General features: G+C 44.1%; 1 protein-coding gene across 36 annotated transcripts in view; it reads left to right on the plus strand.

The window, feature by feature from the left end:
• Window positions 1–6533, plus strand: part of BIN1 (bridging integrator 1) — a 76125-nt gene extending 69592 nt beyond the window's left edge. For 35 of the 36 annotated variants that reach the window (XM_085552256.1, XM_085552260.1, XM_085552259.1 and 32 more), the window contains one exon: window positions 1291–6533. In XM_085552256.1, coding sequence (XP_085408382.1) covers window positions 1291–1398 — 108 coding nt within the window. In that variant the 3' untranslated portion in view covers window positions 1399–6533. The remainder of the gene's footprint in view (window positions 1–1290) is intronic. The other variant, XR_014947888.1, reaches the window with a different exon arrangement.
• Window positions 6534–20943: the final 14410 nt, after the last annotated feature.

The raw sequence follows: 20943 nt of genomic DNA on the forward strand, positions 1-20943 counted from the left end.
ACTCACGTCGTTCCCTTGACATCCACTGAATGCTCAACTCTAAGGCAGCAGCAAGGGCTGTCTGAGCCTACAGGCACCCAATGCAGCCTGCATGGAGCAGGGAACTCAGGTACAGCGGTGGTCTGAGCTGCTGCCACTTAAAACACACAAGCATGAGAGCAGGAGCAATAACGTGGCAGTAGAAAGCAATACATGCCCCATGGATTGCCTCTGGTGTGGGCTGCATTGGCCCTGCACTGTGCAGGTATGTTTTTAAAGATTGTTTGAAGGGAGACAGCGCGTGTCCTTGGGAAAATTCACAGGTAACTCCTGCTGGTTTCAGGAGTGTCAGAACAACTGTGTGAACTGCATACAAGCATGCCCCATTTCTCCACAGCTTAGAGCATCTGGTTGCCTGAGCATTTCTGCTCTGGCAAGTTATGTAGCTGAATGTGTTGACATAGCTCTAAATGAGCCTGGTGTATGCTTTGCCTAAAGGAGCAGATGCAGAGCAAGCTGTTAAGTTTGCAGAGAGCATGGAGATGGAAGGAAGTCTGGTTCTCCTCCTGAGCAGGTTCTACCAGGCAGGACTCCGTTTGCTTCAGTGGAAATTCATCCCTGCTTATAGAGAGTTGGGCTTAATGTCTGTGGGGTTAATGGCTAGGGAGGATGCTTGTGTCTGGGGAGTTTTTCCAGCCACATTTTGCATCAAGCCCAACAGCTTGCTGGGTTTTGGGGATTAAAGGTTGAGCTCCTCAGTTCTCTGAGACCAAGTTTGCATTGCAGCAAGATTCATTTTGTCTGCGTAAGCTGCATAAAATGCTAATCAACCAGGTATCTTCACTGGAACAGGGGATGAGCACTTCCAGAGCACCAGAAAATGGGTCTTTCTGAAGACCCGTGCCCTGTGGAGGTGCCCATCTTTTTTTTGATGATGAGGAACATCAAACCCATTGTGTTTATGTGGTGAAAGGTAGAGCAGTTGACTGGATCCCATTGCTCCAGAGAATTTCTCCTGCTGCACTGGATGTAAATAATGACATGTTCCTATTGCACTTGTGGGCTGTGTACGTTTCACTGCTTCCAGACACTCTGGGTCAGACAAGTTTTAGTGCTGACTTTGGAATGTGGCCTTTTCTGTTTAAAAGGAAACACAAACACTTATCTCCTTCTCCCCAATCCTCTACCCGGATCATCTCCAAGCCAACCATGAGCATGGCTTCGATGTGCCTTGACATCTCCTTGGCCTGTACTCTGAGAAATATCCTTACCCTTATCTCCTCCTCAGTGTCTCATCTCTGTCTTCTCTAGGACGAAGGATGGCTGATGGGTGTGAAGGAGTCTGACTGGATCCAGCATAAGGAACTTGACCAATGCCGAGGGGTTTTCCCTGAGAATTTCACAGAGCGGGTGCAGTGAAAGCCCGAGCCCGCCAGCCACGTTTCTACTGGAAGAAAGCAAGATTTCTGGTAGATAATTGAAAAAGAGCAGTAAAAAAGAAAAGAAGAGAATTTTAAAGGAACAGAAGCCTGAAAAAATTGTCAACTTAAAAGGGTGTGTGCTTTTCAAAGGGCAAGGTTTCAGAAGTAAACTGCAATTCAAAGCATTATCAAAATATATAAATACTACTACTACTAAGGCAGACCAATTACGCTCTTCCCCCTTTGGTTTAACAGTGTTTGAATTCAGAGGACTGACACAGAAGCAACTCAGTGTGGTTCTTTAAATGCTGTGCTGACTGAACTGACGCGATGTCAGTCCGAGCCCTGGAAAGTCAGCGTTTGTCTATTGGCTTGAGAGCAAAAGCTGCATTTGCTCTTGGGTGGGTTCACCTGTTTTGTCTTGAAGGTGGCTTGCATGGCAACTAGAAAAATTCAGCCTTCCCCATAAGGTCAACCTACAGTAGGCCAAACTTCTGTGATGCTGTTGGAAAAAAAATTATTTAGTGTATAGTGTTCAACAATACAATGTATGTGTGTGCGTATTTTATTTTCTTCCTTTAAAACAGTGTTATACAAACTAATTTTGTATGTGTAAAGAAAGGAGAAACTACGTGGTAATGACACGGAGGTGAAATGAGTCAAGCTGTGCTCAGTCCAAAGTTCTTTCAACTGCAAGCACCTAAATTCTCACAGTAGTGTATTGGCCTGTGAAAGCTAAAGGGAATGGAGGAACTGAAGAGGATGAACAAGACAAAAAGAGCAGATGCCATTTAGATGGCTCTGAAATTTCGGAGAGGGAATGCCCTGCCCCCACAAGGCCTGTAGGCACTTTCAGAAGAGTTTAAATTCATGCAGATGGAAGATAGATCTCAAAGCTGAAAGGAAAATGTGTTTTTAAAGAAAATGTAAAGGAAAATTTTCTTCTGAAAGGATGTCTAAGAAAAAACACTGAGGGAAAAACCATTTGCTTTCTGTCTTTTTAATTGGCATTGTTATCTGTGGAATGGTATTTTTTACTTTCCTTTGAAGACTTCTGTCAGTGAACTCTTATTAGATCAGCTTTCTCCAGTGCTGTGCTGGTGATGAAGTTAACCTCTAAGAAAACTGGACTCTCAAAATACTCATTTAAAACGACTGCATGACTTCTTGATATTTTAACGCATTAGAAGAGGAAGGCAAGAATATCAAAGTGTCAGTGTCAAGAGGACACTCTGCAGTCTAATACTGATGCTGAGACCTTTCCTAGACCTTTCCTATGCTCCTGTTTGTTTTTGAGTTTTGTTTTTTAGTTGAAACAAGCAGATGACAAAGCTGTTTCAAAGTGCATATTACACTTGTTAAAGTAAGCTGGTCTGACCCTCCGAGACTCTGAAGTCCCACAAAGGTACTTTAAACTTTACTTGAATACTGATGCAGCTGGCAAGCAGGTCAGGCTATTATCACTCTCTCTCTTTTTTTTTTTTAATGGCTTCCCACCCTTCCACCTCCACAATCTTTTTGCCTTGAAGGGATTTTTAACAGTAAGGTTAACTCCTGCTGTAAAGGGACAGGATCAGTCGTGAAAATAATCTTATTAGGAGCTGGCTTTTGTCAGAGATGTGCAGGGTGCTGACACACACTACTGAGAACCCCACCTTTCCTCATCTGCTTTAATTACTTGTAGGACAACAGGGAAAAAAAAAAAAAAACCAACACAAAAATACATTGTAGGGCAAAAATGCTTTTGTTTGTTTTACTTTATTCTTTTTTTAAGCTTTAATTCAGAGCAAAGGGTCAGATTTTGATCGGAAGTATATTTTTGTAAATGCAAGAGTTGCCAGAGTTTTTTCTGCTTTCACCTCAGAAGATGGCTTGTGTTTGTTCTTTTACAGCAATATAACAAGCATCAAAATCTGTCCTGTATATCCAACCACTTTTTTTTTTTTTCTCCTTAAATAAACTTGCAGGAGTTTTTGTTTCTCACCCCTGTTAAATCCCCACTAGTATTTAAGAATAATTGCACGCAATAGAGAAGGACTGGACTCCACAAGTGGCCGCACGGTGCGCCATTGCTTTGCAATACTGCGCTCTTAGGGTTATTGGTTTTTTTTTCACCAGGGTTGTCGTTAGTATTTTTCTTTCCAAAGTATCTATTTTTATGCATTTGTGACTTCCATTACTCCTTTAAAGAATATTCATAGAAGAAAAATATACATTTAAATATACATAGAAAAAAAAAAGTATATATATATATATATATATATAAACGCGGGTTGATCCAATTAACATAACGCCGTCAGCTTAAAATGTTTATTTTTATGCAAAACCTGTGGATTATTGTTGTTTTTTTTTTTTAAGATAAGATTCTAAGTACCAGAGCTGTGGGGTTTTTGTTTGTTTCTTTTTGTCTTGCAAGTAGTTGTTGTAGAACACTTAGAAAGCCGTGCTGATATCTAATTTATTGTGGGTTGGTTTTCTTTTTTTGCCGTTGTTGATGTTGTCTTCTGCTGTGTTTGAACCAGATGACTGTCCCAACAGAAATCCTTGTAAGGCCTTTTCCTTTAATTGAGCTTGCAAAGCAACTATCCAGTACTGTATTATCCCTGCAGAAGTGGTAACGCTCTGCAAAGAAGGGATGTTGTTTTCAGGTCATGTGATTGACGCTCAAGTATTGCCAGTGGAGAGGATGGCGCATCTTTCTCCATTTGCTTCCTTGCAACCACAGCCCCCATTTCCCCCCCCAGCTTTTAGAGCACATAGCGTGGGATACGTAGATTTTGCTGTGTGTGCAGTATCACATCACAGATTCTAAAAATGCAGGATTGGGCCCGCAGGTTGTAAATTGCCTTATATGAGAGTAAGGTAGCAGGAAGCTTGTAGATGGCAGTATTCTTTGGAATCATCTCTTTATCTCCTGGGTTATGTTCAGCCCATAAACAGCCGCATCTCCTCTGATTTTCAGGGTTGTTTGTTTTTTTTAATCTCCTAAATACTTTGATTTTTGGTTCGCTTTACCTGGTGAAATAAACTTCCCATTTTCCTTTGGCTTAGGACTGGTTTAAATAGAAAGAAGGACAGTATAAACTCCCAAGTAGGCTGTGCCCACAGTGATTTTTCAGTTTGCAGGCTGAACTGAAAAATCTGGGGAAAAAGATGCTGTAAGGGTGGCCTGAAGCTGCGAGGGTGACCTGAGACAAGTTGATTTTGTTTTCATTTTCTTGGTGAAATGAAAAAGGGAAAAAAAAAAAATCAAAACAGGGTTTGCTTTTTCACTTTATAAAAAACATTCTGACTCGGGCTATAAAAAGTTGATTTGAGGCGCAAATGTGAAACTTGTTCTGAAAACGCCGAAAGAAAAATGTTTCATTGTTAATAGTCTTTTCGCCTTTGCCTTTTTTTCTTAGTCTGACACATAGTTTCAATTAACCCTTATTTCCCTTTTTGGTGAATACATTGTTTGTCCACTGCAGAGATCCCAAAGAAGCTTATTGCCCAGTACTGCTCCAATGACAGGTACACTGGATGCATTTCAAGGATTACCTGGTTATTCATCCAAACAAAGCTGCTGTTTCCCCATCTAATAATCTTCCACTGGATTGTTTTACTGTGTGAACAATAAAAGCATCTTTCAGCCCTTGCCATTGACTGGTATTGTAACTTGATTTAAACATTTTTGCTCTATCAGTCTCAGTTTGGACATAGATTTATGACTTTAGATTTATAACATTTCTCCAATTTGAGCCTAATCCCATTGTGCAACAGGAATTCTCATTTGCCCAAGTGATAAGAGAAATTAGGCATTATTCTTTCTCCTTTTTTCTCTCACTCAGCAACAACAGTAATAGACATTTACTTGACAGAGTTAGGCAAAGAGGTCTTGGGGTAATGATGAATGTATCGTTCCATGTGGGACTCCTGCAGGCTCTGTGTTGCTTTCCATGGGCATTCCTCAGCTGTCTGCTTTTACCACCTTTGCATTTCTTGACTGTGGAGGTCATGCATTAAATGAGATTGTAGGGGCATCGTTCCAGGTGCCCGAAGTGATCTGTTTGCCACAGTCGCTGGCTCTGCATTTCCTGTTGAACTGTCCAAAGATTGCAGCCAAGGTAAACAGCCCCAAGTCAAAGGGGTCTTTCTTTTATTATAGCCTGGAGCATTGTAAGGGCTCCATTTTTCTGCCTGGAAACAGGTGTTAGCTCAATTTAGTTTTGCAATGGTGTTTTGAAGGGAAAAGGCCCAAGGCACTTTCTGCTCCCTTAGTGTGGCTGCTGACCCTACTCATAGTCTGACTTTGAGGTGCAGTTGGCAGGAACGCTACAAAACAGATGAGAGCAAAATTACCACAAGTACTGGGGTGCCTGAGGTCCTCTTGACTTACCTCCTGTGTCAGAATGCTTCCCAACCTCTTCCTTTGCTCTATGAGGATGACATTAGAGTAGGGCATTTCCCACCAGCCTGAAGCACAGAACTAGAAGCTGCACAAACTTGTGTCTGTCAGCAAATCCTGTGCAGTACAGCTTGAGGATGCTGATAGCAGGAAAACTAGAAAAAGCTTTTTTTCTCTGGGCCACCAAAGGAAGCCGTTTCTTGCCACAGCTGGCACAGGTGCTCGCACTTGGAAGCTGAGAATCAGAAAGTCATTTCAGAATTTATATTGATGGAAATAAATGGAGAAACTACAGCTGTTAAGACTTGTCCGTATGAGCTTGTATTTTGATGTGTCTCACAGCTATAATTCCTTCATGTGTTTTTAGAGTGTATTCTGCTATTCCTGTCCTTAGTCTGCATTTCATGTAGATGGTCCCTACATGAATCTTGCCAGATGCACTTCTGGGCTTACTGCTTCTCTTTAACTGAATCAAACTGCAATGACTTTGGCAATGTACTGGCAATCTCTTCTGTTAATTCAGTCTCTGGGTTTAACCGTGATGACATGAGAAATGTTTGGTTTTTTGGGTGTTTTTTTTTTTTTTTTTAATTTTAATTATTTTAATTCTTATTTTATTTAAACGAAGCTGAACAATTCCCATTGTATTCAGAGCTGTGATGCCCAGTTCCAGTGATAAGTACTAGATGGATTTGTCCCATTTTGTTTCTTGGCAATGTTGAGAAATATAATTTGTGTCATCTTAAGTCCTGTGTCAGTTTTTCTTTCTCTCTCTCTCTCTCCCTCTTATTTTCCTTAGCAAGTAACCCCAGGATGATGTGATTTTAATCACTGAAGGCAACTTTGTAGATAGGACTAGCACTGTTCACAGCCAACTGCTTTGGGGCCGTTCTGTTTGTTGCAGCCAGGCCCAGTGCATGTAAGCAGTGAGGAGCATTGGAATTGGTGCAAAGTGGTGTCAGTTAGCACTTAATGAATGGACTGCCAGGCTCTGCTTTAGCACCTGGGTGTTGTAGACCTCAGAGCACGTGCAAGGAGTGGGCGGGGAGCACTTGCAGAGCCGGTATAAGGATTGGGCCGGGCAGCACGTGCATCATTCCTAGGTTTCCAGATGGCTCGAAGGGTTTAGTGCATTGAGCCTCTCACCTTGGTGGCACGTGGTTGGAACTGAAACTAATCCTGCAGCAGGTGGAGGGAAAGAGGCTGAGGCTGCTGCTGTGGCTGGCGGCCATGTGCAGGCTGCAGCTGCATGAACCCTGGCAAGATAATGGGGCACAAACAGGCTCATGAGCCCTCAGGTCAGCTGTGAGGAGCCCTCACCATGCAGGCTGGGAGCACAGAAGGAGGAGGAAGGCTGCACAGATGGAGAAAGGTAAGGTTTAGTGCCTGTGAGGGAGGTGAGGCCTAGTGCCGGGGAGGGGGCAGGCAGGGGCCTGAGTGTTGTTGCCATAGTAAAAGGTTGGGGTGTTAGTACCCAACTTGCTGAGTGCAGCTGCCCTCTCACGAATGGAGGATAAATTGTCACTAGAGCTGTTCTTGAGCCCTGTGACACCTGATTTGAGCCCAGATGCTCCTTAGTGGAGCGGGAAGCCCCTCTATGATCCCACAGGGGGGTGGATGCAGGGTGGTGTTAGGGGCAGCTCTCCACAATGTCCCCTGTGTGCTGGCTGGGTGCAGTTGTGTCCTTTGCAGAGCAACACTGCTTCTTCAGCAGGTGTGGAAGCTCCATCCACCCTCCTCAATCCACACAATCATTAATAACAGCACAGGAATTCAGCAAGTGCCCGTGATTAATTAGCTCATCACAGGCTGCTAATGGCTGCCTCCTCCCCTAGGCCCTGTGGTGCAGGTAATGGAGTTGGCATCGCTCATGGCTGGGCTAGGAGGCAGCCAGCTGCCAGGAATGGCAGGCAGGGTGTGCTGGCTGTTCTGATGTGTTGCTGATAAGCATTTGGTGAAGATTCTCCCTAAGTCTAGGGGTACAACAGGTACCCAATTCACTCTGCTGTTTGTTTTTGGAAGTTCACATCTGTGTTCCTTGACTTAGGAGTCTGTGGTGCTCGGCACCTTGGGATGGCAGAGCAGTGCCATGAAGATGCCATGTAAACCAGGCTGGTTTGAGAAATTTAAGTGGTCTGAATCAGTCTGTCCACAGGTGGCCTTGCAAGGCAGGGGCTAAAACTCCACCACCTGTAGGGGAGCTCCAATGCAGTAGCAGAAGGAAGAGCTCCATCAAAAGTGCAAGGTGTTAAACTGCACTTCTTCACACTGTTTGCACAATGTGACGGTCTGAAGTGTTAAACAAATGTGATGGGAGCAGTGCTGCTTCTGCACCAGCAAGAAGAGTGGTACAAACCTCTTGTGTTACATCCTGGGCTGGAGTAATTTCTCATTTCTCCACTTCACAGATGTTGAGATGGAGCAGGGCTGTCTATTTGAAGGCCTCCCAGTGTGACTCCCCTTTCCTACACTCAGTGTTGCCACTGTACATTTCTATTAGAGATTTCCATTAGAGCCCCGACTATTGATTTTGCAGAAAGTGCTGTTTGCTGCTGAGGGAGATGCTGTGGTTAAGTATACAACGATCCAGCCATACAATGACACTTCTGAAAGCTGCTGAGTGTTACCCCTCCATACAGAGCATCCCACATGCCTGATGAACATTCAAAGTGTGCAAAATTTGAAGAAATCTGAAAAAAGCTCATATTTGGGGCATGCATGCTGGGAGCAGGCAGCACATTTTAGCCACTGACTGGGCCGTGGCTTCTTTTTCGCTCATCAGGAGGGATCACACTAACTAGAGACACTTTCAGCCCTCTAAGAGATTTCCCTACAACTCACATCAGAATCCGGCTTCATTCATCTGACAAGTGATCACTTTCCTAAAACCTCAGCAATTTGATCCTGGAGCTGTCTTGTGAAGTCTGAGGCTCATGTTCTGCCTCCTAAGCCCTCCGTCCCATGGGCAGGTACAGAGAAGGCTGCATTTCTACCCCCATAATGATGTGCAGCTCCCAGTATTGCTATCTGTGTCTCAGACTTTCTGTTGTGTCTGCAAAGCAGATGCTCTTTTCCACACGACAGACATTGTGTTGTTTGTTTGTTTTTCTAGGCTGTAATTTGCTCCTATCCAGTAATACTAGTACGAGAAGCATTTCTTCTGCACATTAAAGAAAAATGCATCTGAAGCTGGCAATTAAACATTTACTGTTAAGTACTTTATATATTATATATTATAGATCATCCCATCCATTAAACAAACCATTTAACTTCCTTTACTAGCATTATTGTCTATTATTAGGTTAAAGCATTCACATCCTGTAACTCTGCATTTTTATCTAATTGGCTTTTGTTTCTTACTTCATATTTCTATTTAATTGAGCTCAGCATCAGAGCTGGATTCCTTGTATTCAGCACTAGGGGAGCAATTGACCCTTCCAATGTTTGGAGTGGAGGGGTGTTGTGAGCAGCCCAAATTTCAAGCAATTTGCTTGGCTTCCTGCTAAGGTTTCCCCCAGTGAGTAAACCACTGCTTAACTCCAGTGGTATTTGCCTATGAAGCTGTAGGCTCCACGCTACCTCGATTATCAAAGCTCTCCTGTCACATCACTGAATCATCACTGACCCTGCTCTTAATTTACTATCACAGTCTTTTAAGATTAACTTAAGGGACCACCACTCCCTACTATCTATGCTTATTTTGGGGTGAAATCTTGGCATCTAAAGCCAGTGTTGGCGATTGACCCAGTGTCCCCTCAGAGGAAGACCCACCCTGAGCTGCTTTGTGTCATTTCACTGGAGATTTCTTTCAGGTATGTGTTGGGCAAGGGATTTCATTTCTTTCTGGCTAGAAAGGCAATTTGTATTGTGAGGAGCACACCCTCTGGACATCAGGCTATGGACCAGAAATGGGAGCGGCTCACATAACCAGAGCTATGAAGGTGATGCTGGTGTGTTCTCTTGCTCTTGGCCTTCGGACTGAGCTGTGAAATGGAAGGTGTGAGGAGGCTGCACGCAGCACACCGGGCTGTGTGAGGCTGTGCTGGGTGTTTAGCTCTGCTGTGGCACCGTAGCTTGTCTTGTTCCTGTTGATAGCTGATTTTGCTTATGAATGTGCTCTGCTGCAGGAGGCTGCCAATTGTAATCTCTCCCCTACGGACATTTATGGGGATACCCAAGACACGCAGTGTGACAGGATCCACTGGAAAGGAGATTAAAATGCAGGCAGAGAACACCTTGCTTGTCACTACTTAGCGTCCAAGCTGCTTTGAGGAATTGTCTGGGCCTCTCCAGAGTCCTTAAGTGCTCCTTTTGCCAGTACTGAGTCCAGAACAATCAGCAAATAGAGTTCTTTTTAATAACTTTAAAAGAAGACATTAACCTCAGCCAGGAGAATAAAACCAATGTATGAGGCAATTAGTTCTGCAAAAACATTTCAGTCTCCCCAGAAAAGCCATCTGAGGATCATATTCCATCTGCCCAGCCTTTCCCGGCCTTGGATTCACAGCACACATTTATCATAAATAATAACATATAAGCAAATGGCATCCTAATGGGTCACTCAGCCATCCCACACAGTTCCACATGGACAGCCAGCAAGGTCTTCTCTGCCTGTTGGCTTCCTCCCTTCAGTGTGATTCCTGTGCTCTGACACTTGATCATATTCATGTTGATGCTGAAGCATCATTTAACATAGACTTTTCATGGGATCTGCTCAAGGGTTCGTTACAAGCCAAAGGAGCAGGCTCAGAAAGCTGTACGTGTGTTCTCCAAGTCCCTTTGCAGGAACTGTGACTTTCTCAGCCTGCAGTAATTGTCTGTTAATGCTGGAATACCATCCTTGGAGCCATTCAAGAAGATGTGGATTTGAGGAACATGGTTTAGAGTCATTGCAGGTATGGGCTGATGGTTGGACTGGATGATGTTAGTGGTCTTTCCAACCTTCATGATCTATGATACTGTGATGCTATAATTCTATTCTCAGCCTTTAGTGACCACAGAAGTCTTTGGCCCCTGGATTAAAGATATGATGCAGATCAGAAGGATAATAGGATCTGTTTGATTCCAGCTGGTTTGGGGTTAAGCACATAGGTGGTTTCAAGTGCTGTATTAATGTGGTAATGATTTTCTTGCTAACAGCTGGAGCATGAAAAGAAAATGTTTTATTTTTAATACTCCATTATTCTGATATGCAAGAATTAGCAAGAAAATGGAAATCTCCAGTTAATGGGGATGGTCAGAAAAAAGTCCACATCACTGGGACCTCCGTCCAGCAGAGTCAGTTTCTACTTCATGGGGTCATCCAGTGGCTTTTCTAGCTTCAACTTAAAGGAGCTTAGTAAATGAACTTCTCAAAATGTTCCTGTGCCAGGGTAAAGCCCTATGGATTTTTGCAGCCTTCTGGCAATAGGTTTGCTTTTGCTAGCTGTTTTTGCTGGTTAATTGATGCTTCAGCTTTCACCCATGGATGACTGGTGAAGCCTCGTTCACTCAGCTCCTCATAAAGCTTTAACAAGGCATCTACTATCCCAGAAGAACATCTGATGTCCTTTCCCACCCAAATACATACCAACAGAACTTGCAGAATCAAAACACCAGGTGTGGTATAAGCTGCTTGGAAGGGGACTGCATGATGGCCCAGCATGTACATATATATTCCTTGTACTCTGTTCTGTAGGGTGTGTGGGATTTACAGCCATTTATAAGTCCTGTTAGCAATAACTAGACCAGCCCAAGTCTATCAGTGGCTTAGGAGGGATTTTTTTCTCTTTATTTTTTCAAAAATCCTCTCCTGCTCCACTTCTTTCTCCATTATTGCGTTAAAGGTCTGGGTAGCAACTTCTTAGGAATATTTTTGCCTTTAAATTTTGATGACTCAGTGAGTCTAGCCAAAGCTTTTTAAAAGCTTTTAATTCTAAGCTTTGGGGGTTTTACACAGCCGGTTAAATCCGTAATAACTTTTCTTCATTCCCACTTGAATTTTCTGCCTTTTTGGTTCTCTTTAACTCCTAAAAGACCTTATTTAGGACCAGGTGAAGCACTTGAATATGGAGAAGAATCATTCCAGATCTCTCTTGTTAAATGTGATTGTATAAATCATCCTGTCACAGAAGAGACAGAGGTATATTGTAGGATACAATGTTTTCAAGAATTAGCAATAGTAGCCGCATTATTCTCTATGGATGCTTTAGCAATTAAAACACTTCCTCTCTGTGTACATGTGCTTCACCGTGAACAGATGGCACTGAAGACATTCCTGCCTCTGTCTTGTTTAAGTCTGTGAATGGTGCTGTTTGTTTATATTTAAACAACTCTGACATGTCAGTCTCTGTAACCAGGGACATGGAGGTTTCGTGTCAGGGAAGCATCGCTGTCTTTAAGGAATGTGCACCCAGTCCAAGTTGTTGTTGTGGTCAGGGCTGATGCAAACCCTGTGCTCAGCAGAAAGATCTTGAGCTGCAGATGTCAGAATTATGCTCTCCATGGCTAAAGGGGCTCAATGACATGATAATCTTACTATCATTATGATTGGAAAGACAACTAAGATCATCCAGGCCAACCATCAAGACATGCCTATGACTGCTCTAGACCATATCACTCAGTGTAACATCTACAAGGTTCTTGAATGCCTCCATAGACAGTGTCTCCATCACCTTCCTGGGCAGCCCATCCCAGTACATCACCACTCCTTTTGAGATTAAACATCCTAATATCCAGTTTTTCCTAATATGCAACCTGAGTTTTCCCCGGCACAACTTAAGGCTGTTACCTCCTGTGTTATAAGTAGCAAAGAGACCAATATTTCAGCAGCCCTTATCTGCAGGACAGACAATGAGGACAAGTCTTCGAGACAGGATTGCTTCTTACACTTGTGCAGGGTCCCACAACAGTCCTAAAGCACATCTACTTTCAGGTGTGAGATGGTCTCTAGATGGTTGCTTACATAGGGGAAAGGGAGGGAGGGAGGAAGGAAGGGAGGGAGAGAGAGAGGGAGGGAGGGAAAGGTAAGGTGAGTTAATCCATTGAGTCACACTTGGAGACTATCTTCTGTTATCTCTGTTGTTACATGCATCAGCTTTCATAGGCTGCCTAGTCGTCTTCTGGCCAAATATTTCTGTGCTGATGTACAAAAGCTGTCCCACTTTGGTACTCAGTCATACAAATGTTAGCGCTGCTGTTGTGGAAGCATCTGTCAGCTGGATAATTGCATGGAGGCTGCTGGGTTTTCATACCTATTATGAAATGATTCAGACATCCTAGTGGGAGGCTGCAGTGTGGCATTTGGATTTGGTTTTTGAAGGTGCCTAGGTACTGGAAGATTCATAAAAGCACCTAAGGAGATTTACAGTGTCTGAGAAGCCTCCGTACCTAAATCTTACTGAAATCAGTGGGTGTTTTGGTGTCTGAGCTGATGCTTCTGGATCTCTTCTGGCTAAGTCCCAACCAAGAAATGTTGGTAATATACTGTGTGTCATGGAGAGCTGGCAAGTACAAGAATACTTGGTGCTAAGGTAAGGTAAACAAAATAAATGTATAATCTGCATGCCTTATCTGTGAAAAGGGATTTGGATGAGATGCCTACAAAGTCTTAGAGATCATTTGCAAGGGGGGATGGATGGGTCAGGAAATGAAGTTCAGCTGGAACAGGCTTCAGGAGAGCTAATTTGAGTTCCTCAGGGCGGCTGAGTGATCACAGGAGATTGTGGAGGCCCAGGACTTTCACAGTATAGGTGCTGAGGATGGTTTAAAGGTCTGTTTAGTCCTCTAACCCGGTCTTGATCATAGAATGGCTTGAGTTGGAAGGGACCTCAGAGTTCATATGGTTCTGATCACCTGCTGTAGGCAGAGATGACAGCTACTAGATCCAAGCACTAGTGATCATGTTGCCCGTGGCCCCATCCAACCTGGCCTGTTATGTACTCATTCCCCAGCTCTGCTCAGCCCTATGCTAGGGCTCAGCTCAACTGGATGTATACAAAACCAGCACTTGGTACCTACATGCCTACAGAACAGCCCTGTGTAGCATTTCTCACTGATGCTTTTGGAGGTTTTGCATCCAAGTGGACATGGTGTTAATGGCCACTACCATGCTGGATGCCTGTTGCAGGTGCTGGCTACTTTACTCTCTGCCAGCTGGCATTGGGAAGTAGCCAAGGGCTTCCAGTGAGATGAGATGGGCTTCTATTTTGTTGTAATTTCCAGAAGTGATACTGTCAGCATTTCTCAGCAGGCAGCCTGTCACGAGATCATGCCACAAATCATGTGAGGCTAATGGAAGTCTCCTTGGGGTTCGTCTTCCTTTCAGGGCAGGCTGGAACAAACATGCATCTCTTGTAAATGCTATTGCAGAAAGGATGTCTTTCAGCAGTATCACAGACAAAATTATCCTCCCCTTCTGGTGTCCTTCAGGCTCGATTCTTGCTTCCAACATTTAGGTCTTGCTCTCTTCCTTCTACAGCCATGGATGTGGCTAGACTGGGAGCTTGACTGTGATGGATATGAGCCTTTGCTTACAGGTAGTTCCTTTGCAGCTTGTGTATGACTCACCACTACTACATTCAAGGCTTTTGTTTTGATCCTGGTGCCGCTGCTATGTCGTGGTTGCCTTCCTTCAGTACAAATAGCCTGCAGAGCCTTCAGATCTGCAGTGCCTCAGCCCAGCTCTGGGTTTTTAGGGAAAAAACTAATCCAGCAGAGCAGGAGGGAGGCTGTGAAGCCCCTGTAAAAGGCAGCTCCCTACACTCAGCCTCATGCTGTGGCTGGAAATTGTCTTGCAGGTGTTACTGGTCTATGGGATAGGATGGAGGAGAGCTAACAGGCCTCATCTCAGCTGGGGAAATGAGCTCTGTAATTAGGATAAAACCCTGCAGCTGCCAGCTTTGTAATTTCTCTTCTGTTTTTCATGCTTATAAGGAAGTAAGTTGTGTCCTCTGCTCCTCAGAGGATAAGAGTTTTGTTATGTGAGGTTGGGTCATCCCCAGGAGTGTGGCCAGGCCATTGGATGATGAAGGGCATAGGATAATGATAGCTGTGCTCATTTTGCAGCAAAAAATAGAAGATGAGGACATATTTTCCAATAAAAAGGAGAGAAATGAGGAGCTGGGGAGAGTGTGTAACAGTCATTAACGCAGAGTTTAAAAGAACCAGCAGCAGCCTGCGTTTTAAAGTCCAGTCGGTAGCACTTAATAGCCTTGGCTTCCCACAGAAGTCCCTTAGCCTGTTTGCAGTTGCTCTTGGCAGCCAGACTGGTAGATTTATATGATTTTACAGGGGTACAAAAGAGTTGCTTTGCAGTGCTGAACCGTTTCTGCTTAATGGACTCTGTGACAAAACAAATTTTAGTGGTGTAAAAGTGCCTGGGCCGCTGGTCCGGTGCAGTCCATTTGCAAAACCCCATGGTGAAAGAAAGCCACAAGACGGCTTGTAGCCATGCTATGAAAGATAGCAAAAGTGCTGATCAAAGCAACCATCTATAAAGAGACAAATTTATGGTAGCGGCCTGTGAGTGTTAAAGAATATCATTCTTTTTCCTTCTGAATTCAGCCTAATGCTGGGCACTGAATGGGGGTTACTGCAGGCAGGGCATCTTGGTGCCTCCATGGACCACCCTATGTGGAGCCTGCACGTATGGCTGACACGCTTGTGCAAGGGTCTGTTTCTTCCTTCTGAATGTCTCAGCCCCTGTGAGTGTGCAAAATCATCCTTGAGAAGTGGATAGTGTGGCTATATAGCAAGGCAACTTGGTATAGGGGAAGTTGCAGAAGGCAGGTCATGATGTGTCCTTCAGAGACTTTATTCTGCTGCTGCTTTGTTGTGTGAGAAGCTCTTTACAGCAAAATTCTGTGTAGCAGAAATGCTGAGTCATGTCCTGAAGCATTGATTGAGCACCTGGTGGGAAGGCAGGGCCAACCCAGGGGAGCTCAGGTGCGTGCAAAGCACTGAGTGACCAGAAGGGGTAGAGCCAGGATCCACCTCTTCCAGACCTCATTTAAGTGAGGGGATCTCATTGGAGATCCCTGTGTACCTGAGGCCCTCTGAAGGTAAGCAGCTTCTTTCTTTTATTTCTTTTGCCAGGGCTGTTGTGTTTGAGCAAATCCTCACTTGTTGCAGCATTGGACCATGCTGCTCTGCTGTCATGGATGTGCTTTTCATCATATTACAAGCTGACACTTGACAGCTGTGTGTATGCAGTGAGGATGTGGTTGTAATGAAATATGACTTGGGATTTAGTAATGAGCTGCATCTAATTCACCTTAGTAACTGATAACAGAAGGTGATGGAGATGAGATGAAAAGGGTCTGTTGAAATACTTTTTGACTGAAGAGGAAATGAGCCAGTTAGTTCAGATATAACAAGGTGTGTTGAGTTAGGTGAGGGGTGCCAATTTGCACCTTGTCTGGACAGAAATTGAGTTGTCCTATGAGCTTAAAGGAAGGTTGAAGTCTACCACATTCAGGTGACACCTTCAGATTCTCTTAAGTACGTACATTCACACAGAACACAGGTGTGGTTATACTACTTCTGTGGGCACAAGACAAAAGTAGATTTGTCAGGTCCAACCAATTCTAAAAAGATTTAAACCTCTTCCCCTTCAGCTCTCTTGGGTATCGCTGGAGAAAAATGACTTCTAATAGCACAGTTATATTCCTTTTTGGCTGTGTGATCTATTCAGATGAAATATGATATAATACTCAGTCATACTCGCGTATCCTCAGAGTGAGGGAGATCAGCCACGTGGATACAAGAAACATGGCACTGGGATGACTTTGAATGAGTGTGATTTATGTAGAGGGACATGCTTCCTGCTTAGTGTTCTGAAACAACCCAGTTCACAGACACGGATATGAAAGAGTGTGCAAACTGTGTCTGGTTGAACTGAATGCACCCATATTGCTGTGAGTACCTGGGGACTGAAACATCGTTCCTGGGGTCCCACACTTCTGTGCTGATATGAAGAGGGACTCCCTCCTGAAGCCAGGAGTTTGACAGCTTTCCTCATTAATACAGGATATATCTATATCTATGTCTATATCTATATCTAAAACAAAGATTCTGTTGTCTTATGCTGAAGAATTTCTTACCATCAGCCCAGCAGCTCTGCCTTTCCTGTGTGCAGATCCTCAGAAGCAGCTGAGGGTGGCAGTGCTGCCTTGTGGTTTGAGCTGTACTCTGGGCTGGTTTCTGTTTCTTGCTGTCGCACAGGGAGCTGTATCCCCAGAGTGAGCATCGGGGGTTTCAGGCAAATAAGGTACAGATGCAAACTGCAGAAAGCTGTGCCCTGCCATGCTGGGTTTAATTAAGGGCATGCTGAAAAAGTTCCTGTTCAGTAGCACCTCTCTGCAGTCACAGTGTGTTGGAATTCAAGTGGCTTTTACAGCAAGGCTGAGCTTGGGCTCACATCTGGAAATATTAAATCACTGCACTGTAGGAAGAGATGGCTGTTCCTGTTTTCTGTGTTCAGAGTTGACTGCATGTGCCAAACACACGTTTCTGCTACAACTGATAGAAAGAAAAATTGTGTTACTGCTGCAGGAAGCATCTGGAAAGGAGCAGTGTAAAATGCCATCCCATTGATTGTTAGTGCTGCCCAGTCCCAAAGGAAAGTGCAGCCTTTTAAGAATGCTTCAGCTCCTCATCGTCTGGCTGGGAGATGGTGGTGGTACATGTGTCTGGTATGAATGAAGCCTTTCTGTGCGCTGGTAGCTGTTTCACCCCCAGGAAAGTTTGCCAGTGCTTCAAACAGCTGATATGCAGATGCAGAATCTGCCTGCTTAATATGTTTTATTTATTTTCCTGCGCAATTTATTATCTATGAGATCTAGTTATCTGTGTAATATAATCCACTTTCCTACCTAATTGCATGCAGCTGTATAAATGGAGATGAAGGCCATGGGACATCATGGTTTTTTTTCTATGCAAGTCCACTTCATTTGTCCCCAGATCATCATCTGGATTGATTTTCAGAATATCTCTTACTTTTCCTGGATTTTCAGTGTGGTCTGTCCTTAGGTACCTATGCTGCACCTTTCCCCCGAACACCAGATTAGCTGTGTGCAGGTAATGTGAAACATGTGGCCCATATGCTTAATACATCTATTTGTCAATGGGCTCTTAGGTGGAAATAAGGCAGCCCTCAGGATGCATAAAGAGATGCTGTAATACACTTATGTATCTATATATGAACCATATATCCAAACACATTCTCATGTACAGTGACTGTCAATTTTGCAGTAGGAAAATTCAGCAGCCCTGGTAGGAATGTGTTGTGTTGCAGGCATCCCACGGCCTAGCATGGTATGTGTATGTGTGCATATAGAGCTGTGTGCTTCCTCTCTGTAATGCATTGCTCAGGGTTATTCTAGCCTCAAAGGCAATATCCTATCCCAGATTTAAGGCCTGAAATATCCTGGAAGCTTTGTTGGTTTGAGAAGAAAAGCATCTCCACTTGTTCTAGGCAACGTGGGGTTTCCCTGGGCTTTGGCAGTGCTCAAAGCAGCTAGTTGGCTTTTGAATTGTGACTTCTGCTCCTCTTCCAGCCAGAGACTTCCACAGTTACCTCCTTTCCTCTTGCTGCACATTGCGTGTACTTGTGAACAGTGGGTTAGTAACCCTGACGTGAGGGTGAGAAACTGTGCTTATAAAGCAGCGTCAGCAGTGCAGAATGGTAATGGTGTTGGATGACCATCTTCACTTCCTTCCAGTACTGTTTTCTCCAACCTTGTGGCCATGCACAGTCACACCTGGTGTTGTCCAAGGGAGGAAAGGCTCCATCAGAGAGAAGGTTCCATTTTTGTTCTTATAGTCACATCTTCTTAATGAAAACCAGCAGGGATATTTTATCAAGGCGCTGAAGTCTCTTTGGTTAGAAATAAAAAAAAAATGGCAAAGCCCAAAGGAGAAGCAGCAATGTATAAAATGGAGCCTAACAGTTTTCTAGGATTTGCAACCCTGCAAAATCCATGCAGGGCATTTTATCTTTCGGTGCAGAGATAGCATTTGCTTTTTTTGAGGATAAGGGATTCTATAGACTTTCTGCAGCACGACTGCTGCTGTGCTACTCCTGCTGCAGCTGGAGAGGGAGCACAAAGGCTCCGGTTACGGAGAGACACGGCCAAGAATTTCTCTGAAGCATCAGGTGTCAAATCAACATTTTCAATCTCTCTGTCTGAGCTGTTTTTCATTCATGTTTTCTTTGCCGCTTTTCTCCTTCTAAATCCTCCTCCTCCTTTTCCCTGGTCAGACCCTTTTTTCTGATGGCAAACATCATTACTGCAGCAGGCAAGATGAAATACGTCTCAGTCTACCTCAGTCCCAAGGCAGACAGAAACCCAAGAGGAAAGGGCAAGGAACAACAATTAAGGAGGTTTGCAGAATGCCAACACAGCGATGGCAGTGAGAAATACAAGACGGAGCTGTTAACCACACAAGGAAATAAATGCTCCAGTGGGAAAAATCGTACACTAATGCCTATTAGCTTAATGGCCCTGTGGTTTAGGCAGAGGGCCGAGTGACGGGGGGTCTGGGCTTGATGTGCTGCTGTGCTGCAGCCCAGCTGTCGCATGGGAGGTTGGGTACTTGTGCTGCCCTTGGTTGTCTTTGCTTTCAGCTTCGCCACTTTTCAGAGTGGAACAGGATCTGGGAGTAGCCCATGCTGTTGTTGAGTGGAGGGTGTCACTATATATGTATGCACAACCCCATTTGAGGGTTCGGGCTCTCCCCATAGGCATGGATGATGTCTCCTTTCCTATCTTGTTCTCTGTCTGGAGGTTGGGGCTGAGCAAAGGTCTCCAGTACTTCTCTTCAGGAAGAAATTGAACACATAGTTATTTGTTGGGCTTTGAGTGCTCTTAGGACTGAACCTCAGAGCCCAAAGGCCATGGCAAAATAAAAAATAAAATGAAATGGAAGCAGATGATAAAGCCGGTCCAATGGAGAGTAGGAGGTCATCAACAGTTCCAGTTTACCAGGAAGATTTATGAAGGAAAGAAGAAAACTTCCCCTAGAGAAAAGATAAAGAGCTGCATTATGATATATTCGACCTCATAGTGTTTCTTGAAAAAGAGCTGAGGGCATTGTTTTCTGCTTTAGTTTCCTGTGTTAAACATTAGAGGGATGAAGGCGAGTAGGCTGGCCAGCTGTCAGTTAGTCCTAAAAGCTGAGATTTTTAGTGTGGGGAGAAGAGGAACTTTGCTTATTATTGGACTTTGCAGCTTACAATGGGCATCTCAGTATTTTCTTCTTTTGACTGTGGCTGTTTCCTCCTTCAGTTGTTAAATTCCCTTTCCAGATAGAAACTGTCCTTGGTTGGACAGGGTGCTCCTACTTGGCAGATGGCCGTAAGTTGCCAGCTCTGGGTCTTGGGGAGCACAGCAGGCAAGTCCACCCATCTGAGTTCTGTGGAAGCTGGATTTGGGGCAGTGCAGGGTTAGTGAGAGATAAGTGCTCTGCTGTAGCTGTCAACATGGTGCTTTTGGGCAAGAATGTATAATCTTCCATAATAATTTTGCTGTGAGAAGGATGAGACCTTAGGGAAGAGAAATAGAAGGGTGAAGCTGTGTTGTAGATTAGGAATGCTCTCGGCAAGGAAATTTTAAAGAAGAGTAGTTGAATGGGGATCCTACTGGTAACCCCAGGTATGAGTCCTTTCTTCCACTGTAGATTTAGCTTCCTAAAGCTGTCATGGGTTAGCATAAATGTAATTGTCAGGCACTGGGTAGATGGTGACGTGATGAACAGGCTTAAGTCCCTCAGAGAAAAATGAGATCTCTGCTTATGTGAGTGTTGTTAAGCGCTGAGAAGGCTTCACTGGGCCAAATATCACAATCAGCTGCTTTTCACTAGTGATCCTTACACTGCTTAAAAGAGAAGGGTGTGCCTTCAAACTTCTGCAAGCACAGGGGTGAATTCTGAACAGATCTTAAGAAAAAAGGTTGAAATTTAATATTTTTCTTCTTATGGTCATGTCACGTCAGATTAACTGCCCTGCAGTGGTTGGGAAGAAACTTATTAGGAAGTAATACTGCTACCTTGGAGCTGGGGTATTAATTTTTAATCAATTACTTCTTTGTGATGATGATGGAAGTGGAATATCAAAGATGGGCAAGTAGTGTAGCACATGCCCTTGCTGTTCTGCAAGCGCATACTGAGCCTGAAGCT

Source organism: Coturnix japonica, chromosome 7 (genome assembly GCF_054131305.1).
Source record: "Coturnix japonica strain WE chromosome 7, WE-NBRP24, whole genome shotgun sequence".
Taxonomy (NCBI): Eukaryota; Metazoa; Chordata; class Aves; order Galliformes; family Phasianidae; genus Coturnix; species Coturnix japonica.